At 39.9% G+C, this 25959-nt stretch overlaps 1 protein-coding gene across 1 annotated transcript in view; it reads left to right on the forward strand.

Annotated features, from left to right (window-relative positions):
• The window catches only part of ULK4 (unc-51 like kinase 4), a 426845-nt gene that overhangs the window by 49211 nt on the left and 351675 nt on the right, over positions 1–25959 (forward strand). The window contains exons 17-18 of the mRNA XM_065398954.1: positions 17013–17120; positions 20815–20898. Coding sequence (XP_065255026.1) covers positions 17013–17120; positions 20815–20898 — 192 coding nt within the window. The remainder of the gene's footprint in view (positions 1–17012; positions 17121–20814; positions 20899–25959) is intronic.

Here is a 25959-nt window from a genome sequence, read left to right on the forward strand (position 1 = left end):
GCATGGAAACTTTTTAAAGACACCATAATAGAGGCTCAACTTAAATGTATACAATACCCCAAATTAAAAAACATGGTAAGAGAACCAAAAAAGAGCCCCCATGGCTAAACATCAAAGTAAAAGAAGCAGTGAGAGGCAAAAAGGCATCCGTTAAAAAGTGGAAGTTAAATACTATTGAAGAAAATAGAAACGAGCATAAACACTGGCAAATGAAGTGTAAAAATACAATTAGGAAGGCCAAAAAAGAATTTGAGGAACAGTTAGCCCAAGACTCAAAAAGTAATATTTTTTTTTTTAAGTACATCAGAAGCAGGAAGCCTGCTAAACAACCAGTGGGGCCACTGGACGATTGAGGGCTAAAGGAGCACTCAAGGACGATAAGGCCATTGTGGAGAAACTAAATGAATTCTTTGCATCGGTCTTCACGGCTGAGGATGTGAGGGATATTCCCAAACCTGAGTCATTCTTTTTAGGTGACAGATCTGAGGAACTGTCCCAGGTTAAGGTATCATTAGAGGAGGTTTTGGAACAAACTGATAAATTAAACAGTAATAAGTTACCAAGACCAGATGGTATTCACCCAAGAGTTCTGAAGGAACTCAAATATTAAATTGCAGAAATACTAACTGTAGTCTGTAACCTATCATTTAAATCAGCTTCTGTACCAGATGACTGGAGGATAGCTAATGTGATGCCAATTTTTAAAAAGGGCTCCAGAGGTGATCCTAGCAATTACAGGCCTGTAAGCCTGACTTTAGTACCAGAACAATATTGTCAGACATATAGATGAACATAACTTGTTGGGGAAGAGTCAACATGGTTTTTAGCAAAGGAAAATCATGCCTCACAAATCTACTAGAATTCTTTGAGGGGGTCGACAAGCATGTGGACCAAGGGGATATAGTGTACTTAGATTTTTAGAAAGCCTTTGACAAGATCCCTCACCAAAGGCTCTTGCACAAAGTAAGCTGCCACGGGATAAGAGGGAAGTTGCTCTCATGGATTGGTAACTGGTTAAAAGATAGGAAACAAAGGGTAGGTATAAATGGTCAGTTTTCAGAATGGAGAGAAGTAAATAGTGGTGTCCCCCAGCGGTCTGTTCTGGGACCAGTCCTATTTAACATTCATAAATGATCTGGAAAAAGGGGTAAACAGTGAGGTGGCAAAATTTGCAGAAGATACAAAATTGCTAAAGATAGTTAAGACCCAGGCAGACTGCGAAGAGGTACAAAAGGATCTCTCAAAACTGGGTGACTGGGCAACAAAATGGCAAATGAAATTTAATGTTGATAAATGCAAAGTAATGCACATTGGAAAACATAATCCCAACTATACATCTAAAATGATGGGGTCTAAAGTAGATGTTACCACTCAAGAAAGAGATCTTGGAGTCATTGTGGATAGTTCTCTGAAAACATCCACTCAATGTGCAGCGGCAGTCAAAAAAGCAAACAGAATGCTGGGAATAATTAAGAAAGGGATAGATAGGACAGAAAATACCATGATGCCTCTATATAAATCCATGGTATACCCATATCTTGAATTCTGTGTGCAGATGTGGTCGCCCCATCTCAAAAAAGATATATTGGAATTGGAAAAGGTTCAGAAAAGGGCAACAAAAATGATTAGGGGTATGGAATGGCTTCCATATGAGGAGAGATTAATAAGACTGGGACTTTTCAGCTTGGAAAAGAGATGGTTAATGGGAGATATGATAGAGGTCTATAAAATCATGACTGGTGTAGAGAAAGTAGATAAGAAAGTGTGTTACGAGAAGTAGTAAACAACAAGAGCTAGGGGTCACCAAATGAAATTAATAGGCAGCAGGTTTAAAACAAATAAAAGGAAGTATTTCTTCACACAATGCACAGTCAACCTGTGGAATTCTTTGCCAGAGGATGTTGTGAAGGCCAAGACCATAACAGTGTTCAAAAAAGAACTAGTAAATTCATGGAGGATAGGTCCATCAATGGCTATTAGCCAGGATGGGCAGGAATGGTGTCCCTATTCTCTATTTTCCAGAAGCTGGGAATGAGCGACAGGGGGTGGCTCACTTGATGATTACCCGTTCTGTTCATTCCCTCTGAGGCACCTGGCACTGGCCACTGTTGAAAGACAGGATACTGGGCTAGATGGGCCCTTGGTCTGATCCAGTAGGGCCATTCTTATGTTCTTAAGTAACCTGACTGCTTATTCCATGCATTCACAAGCATCCTCAGCAGCGCTCTTAGCTCAGATTGCTATCCAGAACATTTGTAAAGCAGCAACTGGATCATTGGTGCACACCACCTCCTTCCATTACTCTAAGGAAGATGCCAAATTTGGTTGAGCTGTATTGTGGTCTATATGTACAAAAATTCCGATCCTTCCTCGTATATTACTGCACATGTATGTTCACACAAAGAAGAAAAGAAAATGATTACTAACCTTTTGTAACTGTTTTCGATATGTGTTGTACATGTCCATTCCATGAACGGCCCTCCTGCCCCTCTGTATTGGCGTTTTTGGAAAGAAAACTGAGGGGGATGGGGTCAGCTGGGCACTTTATATCAGCAATAGCGGCGCTTGGCAGGAGAAGGCGCTCAAGCTGCCCTGATGGGTATCCCTGAGGGAAAAACTTCCGGCGGCTGTACGTGTGGCACGTGCATATCCAGAGTGGAATGGACATATGCAATGCATCTCGAACAACAGTTACAAAAGGTGAGTAACTCTTTTCTTCTTGTGGGAGAAAACTGCTATTTGCAAAATAAAATTTAAAAACTTATTTAATTTATATTTAATTAAATTATACTGGTGAGTGTGTGGAAGTAGATGGAAACTGAACAGTCCAAGGCAAAAAAAATTGTAAGAATGTTTTTTGTAATCCATACGATTGTAAATGATAAAGTTGGAAAAGGCCTCTTACATCATCTAGTTGTTTTCAGCTTGTGAACAGGAGGAGCAGAAAGTAAATCAAAAATACATAAATTAATAATTTCCCCTTTGAAACTGCTATCTCATTTTATACTTCATTCTTTTTGGGTATAGCATCACACATTTTACCCCTGCTTTCTTTGAAAATAATTCAGGAAAACAGAAGTAAGGCTTTATTACGGTTGCACATCAGGGCAGAAAGAATGAGCTGAATTTGTAGATGTAATGAAATGCCATTCACTAGCATTTTTTATCTCTTGCATAAACTGAATCCTTTGTGTGCAGCATTAAATTATTGTATTTTTATGCTAGTACAGCATCGACAAACAAAGTAAGGGTAAATGTCTTATGAAGTAGAAATGTAGGTATGTAGGTAAATAAAATTAATATTTCATAGGGATCAATTTTGAATATAGCCATTTTGTGTATTGCAGTTTTTTAAAAATATACACTAAGGGTTCTCTTTACATTTGCTTCTGTAAGCAGGACATAGCATTTTTAATAGATCAAAAGCAGAGATCCACTAGAAGGAAAGAGTTTTATGTATTAAAAGGTTCTGCAGTTCTCCAGGAGATCTTTTAAAATTTACCATTTGGAACAATTTTGCTGCTGTTTATTTAAAAAAAATAAAATTCTTTTACATCTGGACTGCTCCCACCACTCTGCAGTTTCCAGAGGTGGTTCAAAGCTGATGTGATTGGAATAACAGAGACTTGGTGGGATAACTCCCATGACTGGAGTACTGTCATGGATGGATATAAACTGTTCAGGAAGGACAGGCAGGGCAGAAAAGGTGGGGGAGTTGCATTGTATGTAAGAGAGGAGTATGACTGCTCAGAGCTCCGGTATGAAACTGCAGAAAAACCTGAGAGTCTCTGGATTAAGTTTAGAAGTGTGAGCAACAAGGGTGATGTCGTGGTTGGAGTCTGCTATAGACCACCAGACCAGGGGGATGAGGTGGACGAGGCTTTCTTCCGGCAACTAGCAGAAGTTACTAGATCGCAGGCCCTGGTTCTCATGGGAGACTTTAATCACCCTAATATCTGCTGGGAGAGCAATACAGCAGTGCACAGACAATCCAGGAAGTTTTTGGAAAGTGTAGGGGACAATTTCCTGGTGCAAGTGCTGGAGGAACCAACTAGGGGCAGAGCTCTTCTAGACCTGCTGCTCACAAACTGGGAAGAATTAGTAGAGGAAGCAAAAGTGGATGGGAACCTGGGCGGCAGTGTCCATGAGATGGTCGAGTTCAGGATCCTGACACAAGGAAGAAAGGAGAGCAGCAGAATACGGACCCTGGACTTCAGAAAAGCAGACTTTGACTCCCTCAGGGAACTGATGGGCAGGATCCCCTGGGAGAATAACATGAGGGGGAAAGGAGTCCAGGAAAGCTGGCTGTATTTTAAAGAATCCTTATTGAGGTTGCAGGAAAAAACCATCCCGATGTGTGGAAAGAATAGTAAATATGGCAGGCGACCAGCTTGGCTTAACAGTGAAATCCTTGCTGATCTTAAACGCAAAAAAGAAGCTTACAAGAAGTGCAAGATTGGACAAATGACCAGGGAGGAGTATAAAAATATTGCTCAGGCATGCAGGAGTGAAATCAGGAAGGCCAAATCACACTTGGAGTTGCAGCTAGCAAGAGATGTTAAGAGTAACAAGAAGGGTTTCTTCAGGTATGTTAGCAACAAGAAGAAAGTCAAGGAAAGTGTGGGCCCCTTACTGAATGAGGGAGGCAACCTAGTGACCGAGGATGTGGAAAAAGCTAATGTACTCAATGCTTTTTTTGCCTCTGTCTTCACAAACAAGGTCAGCTCCCAGACTGCTGCACTGGGCAGCACAGCATGGGGAGAAGGTGACCAGCCCTCTGTGGAGAAAGAAGTGATTCGGGACTATTTAGAAAAACTGGACGAGCACAAGTCCATGGGGCCAGATGCACTGCATCCGAGAGTGCTAAAGGAGTTGGCGGTTGTGATTGCAGAGCCATTGGCCATTATCTTTGAAACTCATGGCAATCGGGGGAGGTCCTGGATGACTGGAAAAAGGCTAATGTAGTGCCCATCTTTAAAAAAGGGAAGAAGGAGGATCCGGGGAACTACAGGCCAGTCAGCCTCATCTCAGTCCCTGGAAAAATCATGGAGCAGGTCCTCAAGGAATCAATTCTGAAGCACTTAGAGGAGAGGAAAGTGATCAGGAACAGTCAGCATGGATTCACCAAGGGCAAGTCATGCCTGACTAACCTAATTGCCTTCTATGAGGAGATAACTGGGTCTGTGGATGAGGGGAAAGCTGTGGATGTGTTACTCCTTGACTTTAGCAAAGCTTTTGATATGGTCTCCTACAGTATTCTTGCCGGCAAGTTAAAGAAGTATGGGCTGGATGAATGGACTATAAGGTGGATAGAAAGCTGGCTAGATCGTCGGGCTCAACGGGTAATGATCAACTGCTCCATGTCTAGTTGGCAGCCGGTTTCAAGCGGAGTGCCCCAAGGATCGGTCCTGGGGCCGGCTTTGTTCAATATCTTCATTAATGATCTGGAGGATGGCGTGGACTGCACTCTCAGCAAGTTTGCAGATGACACTAAACTGGGAGGAGTGGTAGATACGCTGGAGAGTAGGGATAGGATACAGAGGGACCTAGACAAATTAGAGGATTGGGCCAAAAGAAACCTGATGAGGTTCAACAAGGACAAGTGCAGAGTCCTGCACTTAGGACGGAAGAATCCCATTCACTGTTACAGACTAGGGACCGAATGGCTAGGCAGCAGTTCTGCAGAAAAGAACCTAGGGGTTACAGTGGATGAGAAGCTGGATATGAGTCAACAGTGTGCCCTTGTTGCCAAGAAGGCTAACGGCATTTTGGGCTCTATAAGTAGGGGCATTGCCAACAGATCGAGGGACGTGATCATTCCCCTCTATTTGACATTGGTGAGGCCTCATCTGGAGTACTGTGTCCAGTTTTGGGCCCCACACTACAAGAAGGATGTGGAAAAATTGGAAAGAGTCCAGCGGAGGGCAACAAACATTCTTAAGGGGCTGGAGCACATGGCTTATGAGGAGAGGCTGAGGGAACTGGGATTGTTTAGTCTGCAGAAGAGAAGAATGGGGGGGGAGGGGATTTGATAGCTGCTTTCAACTACCTGAAAGGGGATTCCAAAGAGGATGGATCTAGGCTGTTCTCAGTGGTACCAGATGACAGAACAAGGAGTAATGGTCTCAAGTTGCAGTGGGGGAGGTTTAGGTTGGATATTAGGAAAAACTTTTTCACTAGGAGGGTGGTGAAGCACTGGAATGGGTTACCTAGGGAGGTGGTGGAATCTCCTTCCTTAGAGGTTTTTAAGGTCAGGCTTGACAAAGCCCTGGCTGGGATGATTTAGTTAGGGATTGGTCCTGCTTTGAACAGGGGATTGGACTAAATGACCTCCTGAGGTCCCTTCCAACCCTGAGATTCTATGATTCTATGAAAGCTGTGGCACAGTGTGTACTGGCCATGCCGCCTTCTGCTTGCTGCCAGATCTACTGCCTCTGTGGCAGCAATCAAGTGGTGGTTGATTTGCTCCCATCCTTTTCTTTTGCCCTTATTATTTTAAAGCTATTTTTAGGCAGTAGTGAGCTTTTATTTGTTCCAAGCTGCCTTCCTTGTTCCGGGTTCAGGGTTTATGCCATGTCATGGCCACAGCCACCTGGAGCCTCTGCTGCAGCAGTTGCTTGCTGAGCTCCTCTTCCCCCTTTCAGGCATGGCAGAGCAGTCTCACAAGCACTGGGCAAAGTCCGAAAGGTGCTCTATATATCAGGGAGCTTTCCGAGGCTCAGCAGAGAGTGAATTATGCCTAGCCATCTCCCAGCCAGATGACCCTAGTGCTGTTAAGGCATGGGCTCTGAGAAAGATAGATAGATTGGGGCTCTTACCACCCCCCCAAGTAGCCATAACTTCACCATAGAAAAACCTGAGCTCAGAGAGAGCAGCCTGTTCGGCAGAGTTGAAACAGTTTTCAATATTGTTGCCAGCCCAGGGAGTCCAGCCAAAGCTAGTTTTTATCCAGGACATCTTGGCGTACTTGTTACACTTTCAGACTTCTGGTCTTGCACTTAGTTTGTTGGAAGTCCACCTGATGGTTATTTTGGAATTTCATCCTTTTAGGCCTGTAGCATTCCTCTTCCACAAGTTTTTAGGCAAAGTTTGTGGCGGGGTGTATCCTTAGTGAGGGCTAACAATGAAGAGCAACTAATACTAATAGGTTATTGTGACGGGGTGACGACTCACCGGCACGGCGCCTCTTGCTGGTCATCCAGGGAATTAGCTCTTTCTAGCCTGGAGCGCCCTCTGCCGGCTGATGTCTCGCCTGCCGCGGGCCCCCGTGTCCCTCGTGGACCCGGTGCCCTTTGCCCTGGGGTTCTGCCCCAGCAGTAACCCCGAACCTGGGTCTCCCCTCCTTGGGGAACCCCCAACCCCCTATCCTCCCCTTGCCTCAGTGGCTACTGCCCATCTCCATTTAGCCCCCGCTCCCTGGGGCAGACGGCAGTCTATAAACCACTCATCATCGCCAAGGGGGGTTGGACCAGCTGCCTCTGGCTGTCTCTGGGCTGCCCCTCTACAGCCCCAGTACCCTTTGTGGGCCCTTAGCTCGGCCTGCAGCCTGGGGTTTCGCTAGGCTGGAGCTTCCCAACTCCCTCTGCCCTTCCCCAGCACTGCTCCACCTCAGGTACCCTTCTCAACTTCCCAGGCAGCCCGGTCTTTCTCTCTTAGGTAGCTAGAGAGGGTGTGTCTGTCTGTCTTCTGGCCCACAGCCCTCTTATAAGGGCCAGCTGGGCCCTGATTAAGCTGACCACAGCTGTGGCTGCTTTCCCCGCTGCAGCCCTCTCCAGGGCTGCTTTATCCCCTTCAGGAAGGAGCAGGGTGACCACCCCATTACAGTAATATTTTCATCTCCAACAAAGATTCCTGCCTGGGTATTTATATAATGGGAACTTATTAAACCTCTCTCTCTGCCATGTGTTCTGGTGTCTGCATGTTACTGCAACCTCATAATCCTACCCTGCCATCTATGCCACTAGAAAGACTGAAGCAAATCTACTCAGGGTTTTAAAGTTTCACTCCTATGCAATGTGCCAAGGCTGTTCTTTGAGGCAATCCAGACTTCCTCATGTGGTGAAAGCATTATGTAGAAAGAGTGGGATGAACAGAGGTACCATCACACTTTCCTATAGGTCTTAAGATCTTGCTGCATTGTTTAGCTGACAAAAGCTGCAATTGTAGCATCTATTTACTAACATCGTTGTTTCATATGCACTTGGAGCCCTAGAGATTTCTTCTTTCTTATCTTTCTTGAGGGATTTAGTTCAATAGGGAGATCTTCCTCTGCTATTTACTTATTCATTATGAATATTACAGAGGTCAGCCTACAGCATTAAAAAAACCCAAATTTGATAGATATCTCCAGTTTACAGTTTTAAATGTACTATATTCTAGGATTGACCTTAATGTTTTTTTAAAAAGAATCACGAGCCTCTGTCATAAATTGATGCAACAGAAAATACTGTTCCACCTCTATTTGTTTCATCAGAATGTGTAAGACAATGATGCTTGCTGATGCTATGAGGATTCAGAAGTCATGCCAATTACATATGCTATGAGGATGATCTGTTGCTAAAGGATTCTGCTGGGAGGTGTGTTCCAGGATTTCTTTCATCCTCCAATAAAGTTCCTACTCGTTCTGCAGCAATTCATATGGGGGCAATTCCTAAGGCTTGGGCTACACTAGCGGGGGGGTTTGAACTAAGATACGCAACTTCAAGTATCTTAGTTCGACTTACCTGGCTGTGCTCACGGCGGTGAGTCGACTGCCGCAGCTCGCCCGTCGACTACGCTTACTCCTCCTGCCGAGATGGAGTACGGGCATCGATTCGGGGATCGATTTATCACGTCCAGACGAGACGCGATAAATCAATCCCCGATACATTGAACACTACCCGCCGATTCGGTGGGTGGTATAGACATACCCTAAGTCTCTGGATTTTATTGACTACTAAGGACATTGGCTTCTTTGGGCCTCCCTTGTGGGTAAAAAAACTAATGCTGCAGAGATGAAGTACCAGTTTTCTGTGCATTTTGTGATATTGATGCCTTGGAAATGGTGGCATGCTTAATAAGACTTAATAGACTCAAACTACTTGAAAACAAATGGCTTTTATTCGTTGACATGAATGATCTTTACTTTGTTGGTGTTCAGCTTGAATCCTTTTATCACGCTTCGAATTTAAATGCTGTTCATTGCCTTCAACACCCACTGGACTACTCCTCCTCTTCACTTCTAGCTTTCTGCCCGTCTTTCCTTTCACAATCAGTTTCTCAGAACATGCAAAAATTAGTTATACAGCATAGTTGATTCAACTTTATCCGTTGGATTTCACTGTTAATTCAAGACCAGTTCTGAACCATGACACATCCTTAGACTTTTTTGCAAAGCTGCAGTACTGTTGGAGAAAAAGTTTAAAATATGGTTTGTTTCTGACTGTGCTACAAGACCGAAATCTCTTTTTAATTCTATCAGGACATTACTGTATTGTAACCAGTTTCCTAGTATGGTACAAATTACACTGCAAATGGGACATTAGGTGCTGATCATACATTTGACGAGCAGTTGTACTTAAGTTTTTGAGTAGACCTTTTAAAAAATCTTGTTCCTTGCTTTTAATGTGTGTTGCTTCAAATACCAATTTATCTTGTAGAGCTGGTCAAACTCTGTTACTAACAAAATGCATGACAAATTTTGGCCTTTTGTGTCTGTGAATTGTGATCAAAACAATCCTATATTCAGAAATATTCAATTTATTATTTATTTGTATTGCTGTAGTGTCTAGCAGTTTATGTAAGCAAACTTCAGCCTGTGGATTCTTCAAAACTTTTCACTGCCTAGTATTTGCTATTTAGTATATGTAGCGTGTGATTGATCAGCTAAGCCATATAGTATTGTTTCTGCTAGGATGGCTTTACTATTTAAGTAGGAGAATAAACACTAGTGAATAAGGGTAAGATCCAAAGGCCATTTAAGTCAACAATAAGGCTTCAGTTCATTTCAGTGTTCTTTGTACCTGGCATAAGAACGGCCATACTGGGTCAGACCAAAGGTCCACCTAGCCCAGTATCCTGTGTTCCGACAGCGGCCAATGCCAGGTGCCTCAGAGGGAATGAACAGAACAGGTAATCATCAAGTGATCCATTCCCTGTTGTCCATTCCCAGCTTCTGGCAAGCAGAGGCTAGGGACAACATCCCTGCCCATCCTGGCTAATAGCCATTGATGGACTTATCCTCCAGGAATTTATCTAGTTCTTTTTTGAACCCTGTTATGGTCTTGGCCTTCACAACATCCTCTGGCAAGGAGTTCCACAGGTTCACTATGCATTGTGTGAAGAAATACTTCCTTTTGTTTGTTTTAAACCTGCTGCCTATTAATTTCATTTGGTGCCCCCTAGTTCTTTTGTTATGAGAAGGAGTAAATAACACTTCCTTATTAATTTTCCTCCACACCAGTCATGATTTTATAGACCTCTATCATACCCCCCCTTATTCATCTCTTTTTTCCAAGCTGAAAAGTCCCATTCTTATTAATCTCTCCTCATGTGGAAGCCGTTCCAAACCCCTAATCATTTTTGTTGCCCTTTTCTGAACCTTTTCCAATTCTAATATATCTTTTTTGAGATGGGGCGACCACATATGCACGAAGCATTCAAGATGTGGGCATACCATGCATTTATATAGAGGCAATATGATATTTTCTGTCTTCTTATCTATCCTTTTCTTAGTGATTCCCAACGTTCTGTTTGCTTTTTTGACTGCCGCTGCACATTGGATGTTTTCAGAGCACTATCCACAATGACTCCCAAGATCTCATTCTTGAGTGGTAACAGCTAATTTAGACCCCATCATTTTAGATGTATAATTGGGATTATGTTTTCCAACGTGCATTACTTTGCATTTATCAACATTGAATTTCATCTGCCATTTTGTTGCCCAGTCACCCAGTTTTGAGAGATCCTTTTGTACCTCTTCGCAGTCTGCCCGGGATTTATTTTGAGTAGTTTTGTATCATCTGCAAATTTTGCCACCTCACTGTTTACCCCCTTTTCCAGATATTTATGAATATGTTGAATAGGAATGGTCCAAATACAGACCCCTGGGGGACACCATTATTTACCTCTCTCCATTCTGAAAACTGACCATTTATTCCTATTGTGACAAAGTTCCTCCTCTATCTTGGTGGGTCCTGCGCTTATTGGCGGATTTTCTTGCCTCAGAGATTCACCATGTGGGTTGGGGAACAGCCCAGAGACCTTCCCCCCTGGAAGAACCCACAGTCCAGGTCAATTGGGAGGTTTGGGGGGAACCCGGGCCTGCCCTCTACTCTGGGTTCCAGCCCAGGGCCCCGTGGACTGCAGCTGTCTATAGTGCCTCCTGTAACAGCTGCATGACAGCTACAACTCCCTGGGCTACTTCCCCATGGCCTCCTCCAAACACCTTCCTTATTCTCACCACAGGACCTTCCTCCTGGTGTCTGATAACGCTTGTGCTCATCAGTCCTCCAGCAGCACACCCTCTCACTCTCAGCTCCTCACACTCGCACCACAAACTGAAGTGAGCTCCTTTTAAAACCCAGGTGCCCTGATTAGCCTGCCTTAATTGATTCTAGCAGCTTCTTCTTAATTGGCTCCAGGTGTCCTAATTAGCTTGCCTGCCTTAACTGGTTCTAGCAGGTTCCTGATTACTCTAGTGCAGCCCCTTCTCTGGTCACTCAGGGAACAGAAAACTACTCATCCAGTGACCAGTATATTTGCCCTCTACCAGACTCCTGTACCCCACTGGTCTGGGTCTGTCACACTACCCTTTGGTAACTGGTTAAAAGATAGGAAACAATCTATAAGAGGACCTTCCCTGTTATCCCATGACCGCTTACTTTGCTTAATAGCCTTTGGTGAGGGACCTTGTCAAAGGCTTTCTGAAAACTTAGTGCACTATATCCACTGGATCCCCCTTGTCCACATGCTTGTTGACCTCCTCAAAGAATTCTAGTCGATTGGTGAGGCATGATTTCCCTTTCTAAAAACCATGTTGATTCTTCCCCAACAAGTTATGTTCATCTATGTGTCTGACAATTTTGTTCTTTACTATAGTTTCAACCAGTTTGCCTGGAACTGAAGTCAAGCTTACTGGCCTGTAATTGCCGGGATCACCTCTGGAGCCCTTTTTTAAAAATGGGCGTCACATTAGCTATCCTCCAGGCATTTGGTACAGAAGCTGATTTAAATGATAGGTTACAGACTACAGTGAGTAGTTCTGCAATTTCACATTTGAGTTCCTTCAGAACTCTTGGGTGAATACCATTTAGTCCTGGTGACTTATTACTGTTTAGTTTATCAATTTGTTCCAAAAGTTCCTCTAATGACACCTCAATCTGGGACAGTTCCTCAGATTTGTCACCTGAAAAGAATGTCTCAGATTTGGAAATCTCCCTCACATCCTCAACCGTGAAGACTGATGCAAAGAATTCATTTAGTTTCTCTGCAATGGCCTTATCGTCCTTGAGTGCTCCTTTAGCATCTCGATCATGCACTGGTCCCACTGGTTGTTTAGCAGGCTTCCTGCTTCTGATGTACTTAAAAAAATAAAATAAAAAATTGCTAGTACTTTTTGAGTTTATGCTCCTTTCTATTTTCCTCACTAGGACTTAACTTCCACTTTTTAAAGGATGCCTTTTTGCCTCTCACTGCTTCTTTTACTTTGTTTAGCCACTGTGGCTCTTTTTTGGTTCTCTTACTATGTTATTTAATTTGGGGTATACGTTTAAGTTGAGTCTCTATTACGGTGTCTTTAAAAAGTTTCCATGCAGCTTGCAGGGATTTTACTTTTACTGCTGTACCTTTTAATTTCTGTTTAACTAACTTCCTCATTTTTGTGTAGTCCCCCTTTCTGAAATTAAATGCTACCGTGTTGGGCTGCTGTGGTGTTTTCCCCGCCACAGGGATGTTAAATTTAATTATGGTCACTGTTACAAAGTAGTCCAGCTATATTCACCTCTTAGACCTGGTCCTGTGCTCCACGAATGACTAAATCAAGAATTGCCTCTTCTCTTGTGGGTTCCAGGACTAGCTGCTCCAAGAAGCAGTCATTTAAGGTATCTAGAAACGTTCTCTTGGCCTTAATGAATGGCCTTATTGAATTTTCAGACAGATAATAATTTGTGCTGAAATCATTTTTAAGAATACAGCGATGTCATCCAGATACACAAATAACAAATAATTCTAATGAACTTGCCATATTTTTGGTGAAGATACTTCCAAATCTTTATAGTGTTCAACCAATGATAGCACTGTCACCTTTTCCCCACTTATGCAAATCGGTATTTTAGGATATTCTAAGAAACACCATTATCTTTCTTTGTAACAGAGTATATGTGCTTTTTCATGTGTACTTTTAAAAACGTTATAGTAGAGAGAGTTATTTTTCTGTTTAGTGCTAATACTGTATATAACCTACTTTTGCAGCCAAGGGAGAGTACTCTGTTCAAAGGAAAGTGAAGTTGTTTGGTTATCATCAGCACACACAACATGATGTGTGTCTACTTACAAGACACTGAGCTCTACAGCAATTTCTATTATGCTGGAGGCATAGGCAGTTTTATCTCTGTAAGGGTCTGCAGCATTACAAATGTGTTCTAATTTCCACTAATGCTTACTGACACCTCATACCAACGGATTAAAAATGGAGAAACGTTGTAAATCTCTGCTACCTACTTCATAAGGTATAAAATAGCTCTTGTTTGTGAACAAACTATAATACTGGCTTCTGAACTGCAGAGAAACTTCTAGATGCCTGAATTGGGGTGAAAATATCCAAGGAATAACATATTGGATCGACCTATTATTTTGTCATACGTATAGCTAATGGCTGTCTATCCAGATATAAATCTTGTATCTTTGCTCTTTTTTATTGTAACTATATCTATTATGTCCATCCAACTTGACAGCTAGTATAAAATGTCTAACTGATGTGTTACATTTAAAAAGCCTTTTCAAGATGCTGTGGGACTTACAGTTCATTACTAATTGCTCAATAGGGAAAATGTAGGCTGATAGAAAAGAAAAAAAATAGCCAGAGTGGGAAGAGATGACATATTGTCGATAATTAATATAAATTGACTTTTTATTACTCAGTTTTTTTTCCAAGTAATAAAATACGACTACACTTTTTATTTATTTATTGCTTAAGTTATTGCCCTTTAACCTTGAACAAAAAGTCTATGGCCCAAATTTTGTACTTTTATATTTGGCCCTAAAGCACAGTTAATTTACTCCTGTAATCTATCCTATATTATTCCTGTCAGGAGTAAAAGTAATATTTGTGTTTGTGGGAGAATGAAGAGATTAGTTAGGGCCCATTTTTTGTCAAGGCACATTTCTAGACCAGGATTCCTGATCCCTAGGCTCTGACCCACATCTCTCCAGTTGCAGGTGACCTGAGAAGGGCCTCTCCATGGATTTAGGGAGGAACCAAGATACCCCTCTGACTCAATGGGCCAGATCATTTTAGGTGTGCGTGTTTTGTCTATAGCTGCGGAGAACTTGGTTCCTTGAATGTGTTCAGCAAAGAGAGGAAAATCATAGGCTAATTTATAAAGTGTTCACCATTAAAAAGTCAGTATTTGATAACATTTACCACAGAGTGGTATTTCAGAGGCAAGAATTTTCCTCTATGCTTAGCTTAGGAAATTTGTGATAATGGTTGGTAAATGCTAACTTTTCAGTGTTGTCCACTACTGTTCTTTCCTTAGTATCCCATATTGTGTGTGTTTGGATTAGTACTAGTGGTATAAAAGCCACATTCAGGATAAGGGTCTCATTGGGTTAGGTACTATAGAAATACATAGGATGACACTGTTCCTGTCTTGAAAGGCTTGTAGTCTAATTTTAAGGGAAGGTACAACAAGGCTGCCAATATCACAGTTAGTTATTATTCAGTTCAGAACCACTGAACAAAAACGATACTATTTTTCTCTCTCAAACTGTTCCATATTGTATATCAGAAGTTTTAAAATCCATTATTTTTGTTTTTTAAATTAAAACATAAGATAAAAGACAATAGTGATACCCAGAAGCAAGTGGGATTAGGGGTATGGAACAGCTTCCATATGTGGAGAGAGAGAAAGACTGGGACTGTTCAACTTGGAAAAGAGATGACTAAGAGGGGATATGATAGAGGTTTATAAAATTTTGACTGGTGTGGAGAAGGTGAATAAGGAAGTGTTTTTTACTTCTTCACAATACACAAGAACTAGGAGTCACCCAATGAAATTAATAGGCAGCAGGTTTAAAACAAACAAAAGGAAGTATTTCTCCACACAATGCATAGTCAACCTGTGGAACTCATTGCCAGGGGATGTTGTGAAGGCCTATAACTGTAACAGGGTTCAAAAAAGAACTAGATAAGTTCATGGAGGGTAGGTTCATCAATGGCTATTAGCCAGGATGGTCAGGGATGCAACTCCATGTTCTGAGTGTCCTTAGCTTCTATGTTCCACAAGCTGGGAGTGGACGAAAGGGGGTGATTGCCTGTTCTGTTCATTCCCTCTGAATCACTTGGCATTGATCACTGTCAGAAGACAGGATACTGGGCTGCATGGACCATTGGTCTGACAAGTATGTCTGGTCTTTTGTATCTTGCTTCGTGTTTTTCTGTCAGAGTGCTTTCTTGTGATCTTGTGTATATAATTGGTTATAATAGTACTCTTAGTATTTAATTAATTAGTAGTAGATAGTTAAGTAGAATTTAGCTTGAAATGCACTCATCAGGTTTTAAACACTGTCATGTGGGATGCGATCCCTAATATTGACCCCACGCTCGATGTTCATTGTGCCTTGGAGAAGGGCACATTAAAGACAAGTGCTCTGTCTGTAAGTCTCTCTAGTTTCTTTTGTAGGTGAGGCCTAAATCCATCTCAGTTAAGAAATGTATCTGGTCTCTCAGTTTCTGAGTGACCGTTCTCTTTACTACTTGTATGTTAAAAAGGTGGCACATCAAACTCCATGGGTTAGAGTACTCTTTACCCATATGGAAGTATAAAATTAGATGAGAATTGAACAATGAAAAGAATATTACCAGTATATTATTTGTTTAGTTTTTATTTGATTGGTCAGATATGAACAGTCTTCATTGGATAGACTTTTACTTTTCCAATCAGGAACTGAAAACAAAGTAGACACCCAAGATCTTGGAATTAATGACTGTCTGACACTTGTCTTGGGAGATACAATTTTTTTTTTTTAAATGAAAAAAATAAAAATACTGCTTAACAAGTCTGCAACCAGTTGTTCCCCAGCAAAAAGGCATAAACTAAACATAGGAACTTTCTCCTCAGACTGACAAGAGGTACTTTTGGTTTTTAAAGGGGAATGGAAGAGGAAGTGTTTACAGATGGAAGAGTGAAATAGTGCACAGTATATTTGTCATGTCAAAGGTGGTGATAATGCATTCATTTCTATAGTCTTGTTTTCAAATTGCTGTTGAGCCTTGTATTTATTTTTGTACATTTTAAAATATCATGGAGGTAAGCATGCAGTAGGAAGCCCTATTATTTATATGAAATATTAAATGCTATTCCTGCCGGTGTGTATCAAGATTTGTAGCTGGTAATGTTTTATTGATCCTCTGAAAAGGGTAGTAATATATTTTACAGTAGTCATGAAAAAGCTGATATTTTCAAGTGTTAACACACCATGGTATGTGTGATACCACAATTACCGCTTATATAAAGTACGTAAAAATAACCCAGCATCTCAGGTACATAGCATGCAGTAACTTTTGGAAACAATTGACTTTAAGGATCACTACTGTCTATAGTATAGGCAATACCTCTCAGTTGTTTCACATCGTAGTTTAAAAATTTCTTCCTGTTCTTCTTTACCAACCTCATTCTATGTGCATGAAAGTTCTGCCTGAGTGAGGACTACAGAAGTAGAATGGGGTCTCGGGCACATCTCAGCTGGTTTTCAGTGTAAGTTTTGTCTGAGACAAGGTTGCCAATTAAGGCCTATCATATCTTATATTTTAGGCAGTCATGCTCCTAACTGAAGTGATCAGGGAAAACTTCAGGAACAGCAAATTGAAACAATGCCTTTTACCCGCCCTTGGGGAGGTGCTTTTCCTGATAGCTAGTCAGGTAAGTCTGTAAGATGATCTTTGCAAATCTTTTTAATGTTTCAAATCCTTTTCAGAAGTAAGGTAAACATCCTATGTGGGTATTTTTAGCATATGTTACCCTCAAGTGCATGCCTTATTAATGTTTAATATGTTCAAGTGCTGTGACATTAAAAGTACAGGGGATTTGCAAGTCTTGTAAAATCCCACACCGTTGCATCCGCTTTCTCTCGCTCTCTTTCATTAGCTACTGCCATTAAGAGAAGGAAATGCCTGAAGCTCTTGTTTGAAATAAAATGTAACTTTTTTAAAGGGGCCATGGAATTATTTGGTTGCCATTTTATAACCCCCCTCTATTTTGTGAATCTCCAGGACAGATCATAGAAGTTTTAACCTCTTTGTTTAAATTTCTTACACTCTTTCACTGTAGTTTTTTATCATTTTTTTCCTTAGTTATCCCAGTTTACACTTCTCAATGCTCTCTGTCATTTCTAAAAATGTTCCTTTGTGCTTGCTGAAAGAGGCATTTTAAAACTGAAATGAAGCCTTTAATGCTTCTAATTCATGTGATGGTATTTCCCCCCTTGGAAGGAAGGAATCCAGACTGATGGTAGCAGGATTGAAATGTTTTCATATAACAGTGGCAGTTCCTGTAGTCTCATTAAACTGTCTTGCTTTTACTGGGTCACTGGTGCTGTATGCACAGTAGAAAATAGCTCTTAGAAGTTATCCCTACATTTTCAAAGCAGTGGATGGGGATTTACTTTAAAAAAAAAAAAAAAAAAAAAAAAAGTCCAAAACCAACCTCATAAATTATTGAAAGCTTTTTCCAACTGTTAAAAGCTTCTTCCACAATCACTGATTTCCCTCCATACTTACAACTCTATTCTCACATGATTCCTTCTCCACCCACAAAAGGTCATAAAACAAATGAGCCTTTCTGTGTGACCTGAATGTGAGTGAATTTGGACACTTGTTCACTGGTTAACTGATGCAATATTCCCTTGCCTGCATTTCAGTGGTGATGTACATGGATCAGTGTTGCCCTGCATCTGGCATGTTAAACAGCAAATGAGTACTTAACTGAAATTTTATTGCACAAAAATCAAGAAATACAGAGTTAAGTATATTATGGTCCTCTGTCTCAATGCACAGGTAAGGTACAGTATAATGCAGACAGCAGTGTAGCATTTTGCCCTTGCTGCCCCAGCATTGTTTTTCAAAACTTATCAGGAGGGAGACAATCTTTAAGTTTGAATGGGTAGTTCACTTACATTGTCCTCTGCTGAGACACTCAATATAGGTTCCAATTGTAACAGTGTTTTTTTTTATGTGAACAGCTGTCCTCTAGGAACTGGACTGAGACCAAGTAATTTCAAATGGCAAATTTTGATGATTACTGACATAGGCTGTATTTGGACCATCGAACTGGCAACAAAAGGAACAGTGTTCTGCACCAGCCATTACCTGGAGTAGCATTTTCTAGACAATGCTAGCTTTTGTAGAAAGAGAAATACTATTAATAGTAATAACAGAAGATAGCATTTTTTTTTCTAAACCCCCATGTGCATTTTTTCTTCTTTTCTAAAGAATAAAAACAGAATTTTAATTCTTAAATGTAGATCACTTCAGATTAAAAAGATATTAAAGGATATTGCATGAAAGGATATTGCATGTTCTACTTTGTGTCCCTTGAGGCATATGCATTAACTACATTATCTAAACATTTTGAATATTGCTATATTAATTTCATAAGGGCACAAGACCAGAATGAGGATCTAAAGTGAATATGAGCATTGGTTAACTCCAGTTACAATTAGTAATTTCTCTTACACACAAAAGTATTCACATTGTATCCTTCACAGCCCAAATGCATGTTCTCTTATAATTAATATGGTATAGGACTACATTAACATGAACGAAGTACTTTCAAGAACATATCAGAGGGACCTACATGGAGCACAATGCATTAGAGCACTCTAGAAATCACATCCCTCTAGAGTGCTTTGCTGGCACCGTGTAGACAAGCCCTTATTCCTCCTATGGAATTACAAGGCATCCTCTGCTTGAACTTGATTGGGCTGTAATGTAAGGTTAGTTATTTTTCCCTATTCACTTTTGCAGTGGATGGAGAAAGGCAAACGGGTTAAAACCCAGTTTGCCAGTGTCCAGAGATGACTTTCACATCCTTTCACGTTTTGTAATATTTCTCAAATGTTGGGGGTTACTTTGAGCACTTAATCTCCGATTTGCTTTTAACAGTAACATGAAGAAAAAATGTAAATTAAGACTATCTCTATATAAATATCTGCAGATAAATTAAAAAAAAAAAAAAAGGCAGGGGAGAGAACATCATAGCCCAGGGTTAGATGTCCATGGCTGGCGTTAAATTGAATATCCCCTGGTTACACCATGTAACTTGACAGATCTATCATTTTTGCATGTGTCAGTTCCAAGGGAAATTACACCACACTTTTTAATTGGTAGTTAGCTGGCATAGAGCTCAAAGGAAATTAGACATTGATAAAAACTCAGTTTCTCTATTGGTGCCCTTCGTAATCAACTTAAACTTTATTCTCCCTTCGAATGAAACAAGGTTTAAGAAATGATGATGTTGGAATGAAAAAAATGAAGTATTTGATTTTTGATTAGGGTTGTACGTATTTGTGTTCCTCTCAAAGGAAAATATATGGAAAGCAATTCATTAATGGCTTTTCTTCAACTAGTATATCTTATTAATGGAACGGTGATGTTGAAATATATATTGAATCTCAAAAGTCAGGAGACACAGAAAATTAAGGTTGTTCCTGCAACATTAACCTGATCACTTTGTACATCCATTCTATGCTTTTTAGAGTATGCAGTACATTAAAAGATTATTCTTTAATTTTCCCAGCAAATGTTTTTCTCCTGTAATTACTAGCACCTATATGCTATCAAATGCAGGTTAGTGCCTAAATATGCAATTTGTTTTCATGAAATGTTACAGGTTCTTTATATACTAAAGAAATCCAAATGACCTTCTATTTACCTGACAATTTGTAATATGCCACTTTTTTTAAAAAAAAGCAGCCCTCTATTTACCACTAATAGCGGAATAATAGTCTCATTTTAGTGAATAGAACAAGACTATTCCAGTAGGACAGGTATGTAAGGATTCTGGAATGTTGTTACTTCTATCTACATAAATAGCAGATTTCCAAGTGCTCCATACTGGGTCTTGAATAAGCTACTCTTATAACTTCTGCATATTTTTCAAAAACAAATTTTCTTTAAAAACTTTTTTAAATTGAGGGACAGTAAGCAAATGTATTTCTAGATATAATAGAATTTTTTTTCTATTTTTAGTACTTTAGAAACCGGTAACGAATTAATCAAAATGATTGCCGAGATTGTAGGACTGGTTTTGAGTGTGAATTACATTGAGCCAATGAAAAATACAAACCTAAGGACAAATACTCATAGGAATTTTAGATCATGCTTCAACCATATAATAAAAATCAACTTTTGTGTCATAAAAATTCAAAATATCAAATTCAACTTTTGTTCCAGAATTTAGTCTATCTTCTAGATTTTATTCAGTTGACATATGTATATTAACCTTTTAAAATCTGTTGGATGTATTTTTCATGGCTGAGATATTATGATTTTTTAATTAAAGGGTTAATATCATTTGTGCTGTTAGCTTCATTGCTGATCCTTCCACTTCATTACAGGAAGAAAAAAAGGAGCACCACAGAGAATGCTGGGTCGTTCCCTTGGCTGCTTACACTGTGCTAATGAGGTGCCTTCGGGAAGGGGTAAGGATCTTTTATTGTCCTCAGTAGAATTTCTCCACTGTAATAACCCTTCAGGCATTGTGAGATGATTGTAGCCTAAAGCACTGCAGTACATCATCAGTGAAGTATTGCTTCTGAATTTAAATAATCGTGATACGACCATGACCTACACAGTAGTAGTAGATTTCAAAAATGAAGTAGCTTTCTCTGTATACTCAACATTTATACATTGTTACTTGATTTTGTTTATAAGTTAGTAAATAAAGAATTACTATGATGTAAATGTTGAATGTATTCATGTTATGGATTTCTTTTGAGGACTGTTTGGTGAACTAGTACAATTCCTGCTACAATTTATTTTTTGCGCAGATCTTTTTTTCTGCCAGTCTGATAAAAAAATTTGATATACAAGGCTCTAAACACTCCATCATCTTATCAGGTCATCAGTGTCCTTTGAGGCCCAAAAGTTGTAAACTTTAAACACTTTTTTTTGCTATATATTATATGTCTTATAGTTAATTTCTATTGTGACAACTTTGCTTTGTTAAAAAAGGAAAGAAAAGAACCACATTTATGGTCCCCACTCACAAAATGAAAAAGAACTGAGCAGAGTCACATATAAGGTTGGCATTTACTGTTTATTTAAGACCAGTTGCCCAAGGCAAAGCCAAAGGCTGAAAACATTCCTTACTGGGGGGAAAAAATCAAGATAAATACCTTTCTTTTGAGATCTTTATTGCTTACAGATTGTACTTAATGGAGGAAATCTCCAGATGCATAGGAAATCTCCAAATCGTCAAGCGACCAAGAACACACAACTGATTTGTTTTTTGGACTCCTTCCAGCCAGTAGTAATGGATACCATGTCACTCTAAGACATGGTTGTTATAAACGATGTAAATGTCATCTTAGCACAGGGAGACTTCTTACTATCTGTAGATATACATGGCATAGAAACAAAACAGAGGCATTCAAAGGAACACAAATTTATTCCTGTACAGTAAAATAAATTCTAAACCCTGAAATATAATAAATTTCACTGAGAATTTATCTGGATATTAGTTTTTTTTCAAAAAAATTTCTAATGAATATAGTGCTCATGAAATTTGCTGAATTGACAGTCTGCAACCGGAGGTCTTACCACTGAAGATAAAGCACAGCCACAGATTTCGAAGCTCTTTATGCCACCACAGTGCAAAGATCCTGCTCTGGAGAGGCATTGTGTGTTTGTGTATGATATGCATGTATTCATTCAATAGACCTGAAAGTAAATCAACACTTTTTAGGTATTAGGGGGGCTAATTACCAGGCAGTGAATTGGTCTGTCCAAGCTTAGATGTAAGTAAGTTGAACAAGTTCTTCTGGAAGTTTGGTTTGGAATGTTAACCCTTGCATTTATAATTCCATCATTTTGAAGTATGGATTGGTTTGCAGTTCTCGATTTTAAAAGATGCATATTTCCATAACTCTAATTGGCTAAATCATCTGAAGTAAATCTATTTTGTGATGGCACTGAGATATTTTTAGTACAGGGTTCTGCCATTTGGCATTTCTACAGTGCCAAGGGTCTATATTAAGTGTCTTTCTGTAGTAGCAGTGCGTCGAAGAAAACCGGGTATCTTTGTTTACCCATAGTTAGATGATTGGCTGCTGAAGGCTCTGTTATGTGAAGATTTGCTAGCTCACATTCAGATTCTACCTCCCTACTTATGGATTAGGACTACTTCTGAATATCAAAAAGTCCAATTTATGTCTAAGTCAGAGAATCCATTTTATAGGAGCTATACTGGACTTGGTAGCAGAGAGAGCTTTCCTTCCAGAGGAAAGATTTGTGGTGATGATGGTATTCCAGAGATTCCATGTCATCAGACCCAGAAAGTAATTTTCTATTTGGGTCTAAGAGGTCTCCTGGCAGTGTCTATTTATGTTACTTCATATGCATTCCTCAGAATGAGGCCCATGCAATGGTGGATGGCTCAAGTTTACAAGCCAAAACCGGACATTCTTCACATGCCAGTCACCATGCCTCAGGACATTTTTGATTTTTTTTTTTTTTTTTTTTTTTAATGAGGAGGACAAACTGAGCCAATGTTCTCAAAGGCATCCTGTTCAGTTCCCTTTTGCCATTTGCCACAATAATCTCAATGCATCAGACAATGGATGGGGAATTCATCTGGGTTCTCCGATAGTTTGAGGTCACTGGGCATTTCAGGAAAAGAATTTGCAGATAAATGTTTTAGAACTGAGAGGAACTTCACCTGGCTCTCAGATCTTTTCTTTCTCAAATAAGGAGGAAATTTGTACAGGTAACGATGGACAATATAGTTGGCCCTGTATTACATCTGCAAGCAAGAAGGTGCCCTGTCTCCTCTGCTGTGTGCCAAGGCAGTCAGTCTGTGGGACTGATGCATTCTACACAATGTTTATCTGTTTAGCAGGGGACAGTAATGTATTGGCAGATGAGCTCAGCAGAGAAATTTCTCAGATGCACAAGTGGCCTCTGAAGGACCAGGTGGTACAAGAGATCTCCAGTTGGGGTTGGCCCATTGTGGATCTGCTTGCAACCAAGTTCAACAAAAAGAGTAGTCTTTTCTATTAAGTGTGGGAAAGAGCAGTGAGTCCATCTTCAACGCTTTCCGGATGCAGTGGTGAGAGGGCCTCCTGTATGCTTTCCCCCCTTTTTCCATTAATTCAGATGGTGGTGAGGAAGATAAGAGAGGGAAGGCAAGAGTTGGTCCTGATTGCTCCAGCTTGGCAGAGACAGCAATGGTATGCAGACCTGCTTCAGCTGTTGGAGGGAGTTTACAGATTCTTTCTTTTGCCTCCAGACTTGTTTTCAAAGCAGTATGGCAAATTCTTCATCTGGATCCCCAATCTCTCTATGTAACATCCTGGCCTATCGGATTTTGAATAATCTTGAACAACTTGTTTGTCATTAGTCAGAATATATTGCTTAATTCTAGAAAACAATCTGTGATGAAATGTTATTTGAAATGGTTTAGATTTTTTATTTTTTTTTTAATGAAAAAATCTGGCTTACCATTTACAACTTCTGTTCTCTGTGTTTTGGAATATATAATGTATTTGAAGTGTGAGGGGCTCTTTAATTTGTCTTTAAGATTTCATTTGGTGACTCTTTCAGCTTATCATGTTTTGATTGATGACAGATCACTATTTGTGTATGATACAGTTAAAAGGTTTTTGAAGAAATTATCTAACTTGTATCCCACTATTGAGACATCTGGTTCCGCCATGGGCTATTAATGTGGTCTGATCTATGCTTATGAAGCCCACAGGTAAATATAAAAAAGCAACCATAACAGAGGGCTAGACGGGGAGGAAATGGAAAATTACAATAGGGTCATATGAGAAATAAAAGGGAAATCAGTGGGGGAATCTGCTCAACATCTTTGATTATAGCGAAATATAAGGATTATGGGGAACAGACAGAAAGAACTGGAAGTATTAGTATGTAAGCTAAATTCTGATTTAAGTGAAATCGGAGATCTGTTTTGCCAAATTACTTTTCCAACAGATGTCTGAGTAGTTAAAATCCCCCCATTACTGCTAGGTCTTATGTTTTGTATATTTCTATTATTTGTTCTAGATATGCCTCTTCCACCTCCACTTCCTGATTTGATTGTCTATAGTAGACCCCATCATGATGTCAACCCTGATTTTTCCCCTTTTATCTTTACCCAGAAACTTTCAACTGATGGACCTCTCAACTTTCTGGCCCTCAGAACAAGTATATATATTCTTGATGTATAATGCAACATGTCCTCCTTCCGCCCCCCCCCCCGTCCTTCCTAAACAAGCTATAACCCCCTATACTGATATTTCAGTCATGAGAGTTATCCCACCAAGTGTTTTTCAGTAAGTTCTTGCAAAATATTGGGGACAACTTTTTATTTCATTAAGTAGAGGACGAAACCAGGGGGACAGCCATTTTAGACTTGATTCTGACTGACAAGACGGAATTGGTTGTGAATCTGTAGGTTGAAAGCAATTTGGGTGAAAATGATCATGAAACAATAGATTTCATGATTATAAGGAAAGGAAAGAGTAAGAGCAGTAAAGAGATAAACAATAAAAGAATGGACTTCAAAAAAAACAAATTTGTAACAAACTCAGAGAACTGGTAGGTACTGTCCCGTGGGAAGAAAATCTAAGGGAAAAAGGAGTTCAGGAGAGCTGGCAATTTATTGAGACAATATTAAGGCACAACTGCAAACTATCCTGATGTGAAGGAAAGATAAGAAGAATAGTAAGAGGCTATTATGGCTCATTCAGGAGTTCCTTAATGACCTGAAAATCAAAAAGGAATTCTACAAAAAATGGAAACATGGACAAATTGCTAAGGAGGAGTGAAAAAAGAATTGCACAAGCATGTAGGCACGAATCAGAAAGGCTAAGGCACAAAATTAGTTATGCCTAGCAAGGAACACAAAAAATAAAAAATAAAGTAGGAGCAAGAAAAAGACTAAGGAAAGCATAGGTTCTCTACTCAGCAGGGAATGAGAGCTAATACCTGATGATATCAAGAAGGCTGAGGTGTTTAATGCCTATTTTGTCTTCACTAAAAGGGTTAATGATGACTGATACTCAACACAGTTAATATTAACAACAAGGTGGAAGGAACAAAAGCCAAAATAGAGATGGAGCAGGTTGAAGATTATTTAGATAAATTAGATCTATTCAAGTTGGTAGGGCCTGATGAAATTCATCCTAGGAGGCTTAAGGAAGCAGCTGAAGCAATCTTGGAACCATTAGTAATTATGTCTGAGAACTCCTGGAGATGGGTGAGGTCCCAGAGGACTGGAAAAGGGCAAACACAGTACCTATCTTTAAAAAGGGAAGCAAAGATGACCAGGGAAATTATAGACCAGTTAGCCTAACTTTGATACCTGGAAAGATACTAGAACAAATTGATTGCTTAATAATTTGTAGAAGAAAATAGGATTATAAGGAGTAGCCACTGTGGGTTTGTCAAGCACATTTCATGCCAATCCAACCTAATTTCCTTGTCTGACAGAATTACTGATCTAGTGAATAGGGGAAGCCATAGACGTGATATATCTT

The sequence above is a fragment of the Emys orbicularis genome, chromosome 2, assembly GCF_028017835.1.
Source record: "Emys orbicularis isolate rEmyOrb1 chromosome 2, rEmyOrb1.hap1, whole genome shotgun sequence".
NCBI classification, from domain to species: domain Eukaryota; kingdom Metazoa; phylum Chordata; order Testudines; family Emydidae; genus Emys; species Emys orbicularis.